Source organism: Salvelinus sp. IW2-2015, unplaced genomic scaffold (genome assembly GCF_002910315.2).
Source record: "Salvelinus sp. IW2-2015 unplaced genomic scaffold, ASM291031v2 Un_scaffold2502, whole genome shotgun sequence".
In the NCBI taxonomy this organism is placed as follows: domain Eukaryota; kingdom Metazoa; phylum Chordata; class Actinopteri; order Salmoniformes; family Salmonidae; genus Salvelinus; species Salvelinus sp. IW2-2015.
Window position 1 is genome coordinate 223,945 of NW_019943818.1, and position 6,045 is coordinate 229,989.

The following is a 6,045-nucleotide window of genomic DNA, read 5'->3' on the forward strand; positions in this document are numbered from 1 at the left end:
TATTTTTTATTCTCACGCTTGGTGATGACGTTGAACAATTCGGGACAAGTATGCATTACAACGCTTGGTTGCTTTGTGACGCAGGCAGCGGAGCCAGACAAACCATCTTTGATCTTGCCGTTGTTGGTGACGTGTTTTCAATTTCCGAGTGACCAACTCCCTGCAGCAGCGAACTACATGTCGTAACACCAGACCATATGTGATTTAACCAAACGTTTTTGGTATCCGTTATACCGGTAGTTCCAGGTTTAGCAGTCAGTTTGGCGATACTGTCATAAAATGTTCTTGTCCAGTTGCAAAGGGTCGGTTTTTGAATTTAGAAAATGTTACCTTTTTTTATAAAAAAATAAAATAAATTGCTCAACGAAGTGATCCAACAATGTGTACGCCGCCATCTTGTCTGTTTCTCTCATTGTTGGAGAAAGGTGTCTGTCATCTTAACATGCAGCACTTTGGGGTGGACCCACCTGTCTCGATGAGAGAGGGCGTACACATTGTTGGATTACTTCATGGAGCAAAATAATTAATTTCCTGAAATTTAAAACAGACCCTCTGCAAAAAAACATGACTCAAGTATAAGTCACACAGTAAAATACTACTTGAGTAAATGTCTAAAAGTAGCTGATTTTAAATGTACTTTAAGTAGATGTACAGTAAGTAGAGTGGTAAGTAGAGTGGTGGAAAAAGTACCCCATTGCCATGCTGGAGTAAAAAGTCAAAACTATACATCAATATCCTTATATTAAGCAAACCAGACAGCCAGGGGCACACCAACACTCCGACACTGAGACATCGATTAAGGTGTTTACATGTCCTGATAATTCAAAAGTTACCTCTGAAAACGTTTTATTGGCGTATACTTTGATTTTGACCTTTACGCTGATCAAGACCAGCAGTGTGAGGTGGTTACTATTGTATAGTCTGCCTACTGCCGTCATCAGTTTAATATCTAATTATTACTGTGCATGTAAACACATGGTGCTAAGGGGTAACTAGCCCCCCCCCCTCCCCCCCCATTAAGAACAATGTCTAATTGCTGACACAAAACGGCAACATTTGGAGAAAAAACATGGGTAAGTGGATGGTCATTCTTCTATTGTGTTATTGACTGTACGTTTGTTTGTGTAACTCTGTGTTTTTGTCGCACTGCTTTGCTTTATCTTGGCCAGGTCACAGTTGTAAATGAGAACTTGTTCTCAACTGGCCTACCTGGTTAAATAAAGGTGAAATAAAAAAAGGAATTGCAAAATGGAGTGATAGCCTTCCTTCTTCAAGATCCCTTCTACCCTGTACATATATCCCACTTAACCACCACCAAAGCACCCCCAGACCATCACATTGCCTCCACCATGCTTGACAGATGGCGTCAAGCAGTCCTCCAGCATCTTTTCATTTTTTCTGCATCTCACGAATGTTCTTCTTTGTGATCCGAACACCTCAAACTTAGATTCGTCTGTCCATAACCCTTTTTTCCCAATCTTCCTCTGTCCAGTGTCTGTATTCTTTTGCCCATCTTAATCTTTCCTGTTTATTGGCCAGTCTGAGATACGGCTTTTTCTATACAACTCTGCCTAGAAGGCCAGCATCCCAGAGTCGTCTCTTCACTGTTGACGTTGAGACTGGTGTCTTGCGGGTACTATTTCATGAAGCTGCCAGTTGAGGACTTGTGAGGTGTCTGTTTCTCAACAGACACTCTAATGTACTTGTCCTCTTGCTCAGTTGGGCACCGGGGCCTCCCACTCCTCTTTCTATTCTGGTTAGAGCCAGTTTGCTCTGTTCTGTGAAGGGAATAGTACACAGCGTTGTACCAGATCTTCAGTTTTTTGGAAATTTCTCGCATAGAATAGCATTCATTTCTCAGAACAAACTGACGAGTTTCAGAATAAAGTTATTTGTTTCTGGCCATTTTGAGCCTGTAATCGAACCCACAAATGCTGATGCTCCAGATACTCAACTAGTCCAAAGAAGGCTAGTTTTATTGCTTCTTTAATCAGAACAACAGTTTTTAGCTGTGATAACATCATTTCAAAAGGGTTTCTAATGATCAATTAGCCTTTTAATTAGCTTTTTTAATGATAAACTTGGATTAGCTAACACAACGTGCCATTGGAACACCAGGAGTGATGGTTTCTGATAATGGGCCTCTGTATGCCTACGTAGATATTCCATAAAAAATCTGCCGTTTCCAGCTACAATAGTCATTTACAACATTAACAATGTCTACACTGTATTTCTGAACAATTTTGTTATTTTAATGGACAAAAAAATATGCTTTTCTTTCCAAAACAAGCACATTTCTAAGTAACCCCAAACTTTTGAACGGTAGTGTATATTTTATGTTTGAGATTCTTCAAAGATGCGAGCTCCAGTGGAGTGTCTGGAGGAGCAGCGGGGTGACATGAGAAAACCTGGGAAGGTTGAAAACCTGGCGGGCTGCAGCGTTCTGGATAAATTGCAGGGGTTTGATGGCAACAGCGAGTTGCTCAGCCAACAGCGAGTTACAGTAGTCCAGACTGGAGAGGACAAGTGCCTGGATTAGGACCTGCGCCGCTTCCTGTGTGAGGTAGGGTCCTACTCTACGGATGTTGTAGAGGATAAACCTGCAGGAGCGAGTCACTGCTAGTAGTGGGAGTGGGACTGGGACTGGGAGTGCGTAGACAAATCCTCTCCATGTCTCTTGGTAGGAGCGGCCTGCCATGTCGGATGCAATCCTTTCGCTGCAACTCCCATACGGACTCGGGAGCGGCGAGTCTGAAACACGACCCTGCTAAGCCGCACTGCTTCTTGGACACACTGCTCGCTTAACCCGAAAGCCTGCCGCACCAACGTGTCAGAGGAAACACCGTACAGCTAGTGACCAAAGCTTGCGCCCGGCATGCCACAAGGAGTCGCTAGAGTGCGATGGGACAAGAACATACCGGCCGACGCTGAACCAATTGTGCGCCTAATGGGTCTTCCGGTCGCGGCCGGCTGCGACACAGCCTGGGATCGAACCAGGGTTCTATAGTGATGCTTATGGCGATTGAATGCCGTGACGATATCCTGAGGCCGATTGTCGTGCCATTCATCCACCGCCATCACCTCATGTTTCGGCATGATAATGCACGGCCCCATGTCACAAGGATCTGTACACAATTCCTGTAAACTGAAAATGTCCCAGTTCTTCCATGGCCTGCGTACTCACCAGACATGTCACCCATTGAGCATGTTTGGGATGCTCCAGTTCCCGCCAATATCTAGTAACTTCGCACAGCCATTGAAGACAAGTGGGACAACATTCCACAGGCCACTGATGCCCACAACTACTGACCACACAACTACCGACCACAACTACCGACAACACAACTACTGACTACAACTAGTAACAACAACTACTGACCACAGAACTACTGACCACACAACTAGTAACAACAACTACTGACCACACAACTACTGACTACAACTAGTAACAACAACTACTGACCACACAACTACTGACCACACAACTACTGACTACAACTAGTAACAACAACTACTGACCACACAACTACTGACCACAACAAGTAACAACTACTGACCACAACTACTGACCACACAGCTACTGACCACACAACTACTGTTCTGGTCTGCATTAGCTCTGGTCCAGGTCTGGTCCTAGGCGTAGCTAGTTAGCTAGCTAGCTAGCTCTGGTCCTGGGCGTAACTAGCTAGCTAGCTCTGGTCCTGGTCTGGTCCTGGGCGTAGCTAGTTAGCTAGCTCTGGTTTGTACTAGCTCTGGTCCTGGGCTTAGCTAGCTAGCTCTGGTCCTGGGCGTAGCTAGCTAGCTAGCTCTGGTTCGTACTAGCTATGGTTTAGCTCTGGTCTGCACTATATAAATTATAACTACTTAAATGTATGTAAATTAGCATGTAATATCCACCAACAATAATTGTAACTCTTGAACCGTTCAAGTTAGAGACATCAAACCAACTTTCACATGTTCAGACTATCCTATCCACTGCCACAAAAAATACTTCCAACGAGCTGAAGCAAGTCAATTTTCCTTCATAGAAAATGACCATCTAGTTTTATTTTTACTAATGACCTGCCACTGACATTAAATAAAGCCTGTGTATCTATGAATGCTGATGATTCAACCAACCACAGCTAGTTAAATCACTGCAACCCTCAACAAAGAGTAATAAATTAGTCCTAAACAGCTCTGAAACTAAGACCATTGTATTTCAAATCTAATTTTATTAGTCACATGCGCCAAATACAACAGGTGTAGACCTTACAGTGAAATGCTGAATACAACAGGTGTAGTAGACCTTACAGTGAAATGCTGAATACAACAGGTGTAGTAGACCTTACAGTGAAATGCTGAATACAAGGTGGTATAGACTCCCAGTGAAATGCTGATACACAGGTGTAGTGACCTCACAGTGAAATGCGGAATACACAAGGTGTAGTAGACCTACAGTGAAATGCTGAATACACAGGTGTAGTAGACTTACAGTGAATGCTGAATACACAGGTGTAGTAGACCTTACCAGTGAATGCTGATACAACAGGTGTAAGTAACCTCCGTGAATGCTGAATACACAGGTGTAGTAGACCTCCACAGTGAAATGCTGATACAACAGTGTAGTAGACTCACAGTGAAATGCTGAATACAACAAGGTGTAGTAGACCTCACAGTGAAATGCTGAATACAAGGGGAGTAGACCTACAGTGAAATGCTGAATACAACAGGTGTGTAGACTTACAGTGAAATGCTAGATACAACAGGTGTAGTAGACCTTACATGAAATGGCTTGAATAACAGGTGTGTAGTAAGACCTTACAGTGAAATGCTGAATACAACAGGTTAGTAGACTTACAGTGAAATGCTGAATACAACAGGTGTAGTAGACATCACAGTGAAATGCTGAATACAACAGGTGTAGTAGACCTTACAGTAAATGCTGAATACAACAGGTGTAGTAGACCTACAGTGAAATGCTGAATACAACAGTTGTAGTAGACTGTGAATGCGATCACCGTGTAGTAACTTGCACAGTGAAATGCTGACATAACAGGTGTAGTAGACCTCACAGTGAAATGCTGAATACAACAGGTGTAGTAGACCTTACAGTGAAAATGCTGTAATCCAACAGGTGTAGTTAGAACCTTACAGTGAAATGCTGAATACAAAGGTGTGTAAGAACCTCACAGTAAGAATGCTGAATACAACAGGTGTAGTGACCTACAGTGAAATGCTGAATACAACAGGTGTAGTAGACTTACAGTGAAATGCTGAATTACAACAGGTGTAGTAGACCTTACAGTGAAATCTGAATACACAGTGTAGTAGACCTCACAGTGAAATGCTGATTAAACAGGTGTAGACCTTACAGTGAAATGCTGAATACAACAGGTGTAAGTAGACCTACAGTGAAATGCTGAATACAACAGGTGTAGTTAGAGACCTCACAGTGAAATGCTGAATACAACAGGTTAGTAGACCTCACAGTGGAAATGCTGATACAACAGGTGTAGTAGAATTAAGTGAAATGCTGAATACAAAGGTGTAGTGACCTACAGTGAAATGCTGAATACAACAGGTGTAGTATAGACCCTCACAGTGAAATGCTGAATATAACAGGTGTAGTAAGACTACATGAAATGCTGAATACACAGGTGTATAGAGCTTACAGTGAAATGCTGAATACAACAGGTGTAGTAGAACATACGTGAAATGCTGAATAAACAGGTGTAGTAGACTTACAGTGAATGCTGAATAACAGGTGTAGTAGACCTCCAGTGAAATGCTGAATACAAACAGGTGTAAGTAGACCTATCAGTGAAATGCTGAATACAAGACAGTAGTAAGTAAAGCTAAAACTTACAGTGAAATGCTGAATACAAACAGGTGTAGTAGACTCACAGTGAATGCTGTACAAGTGTATAGACTTTCGATCTGAATACAACAGGTGTAGTAGACCTTACAGTGAAATGCTGAATACAACAGGTGTAAAGTAAACTTACAGTGAATGCTGGATACAACAGTGTAGTAGACTCAAGTGAATGCTGAATACACAGTGTA

At 42.5% G+C, this 6,045-nt stretch overlaps 1 protein-coding gene across 1 annotated transcript in view; it reads left to right on the plus strand.

Annotated features, from left to right (window-relative positions):
• The first annotated feature begins 2,356 nt into the window (after positions 1-2,356).
• Positions 2,357-6,045, plus strand: part of LOC112074115 (microtubule cross-linking factor 1-like) — a 30,649-nt gene continuing 26,960 nt past the window's right edge. Inside the window, exon 1 of the mRNA XM_070440392.1 lies at positions 2,357-2,468. Coding sequence (XP_070296493.1) covers positions 2,357-2,468 — 112 coding nt within the window. The remainder of the gene's footprint in view (positions 2,469-6,045) is intronic.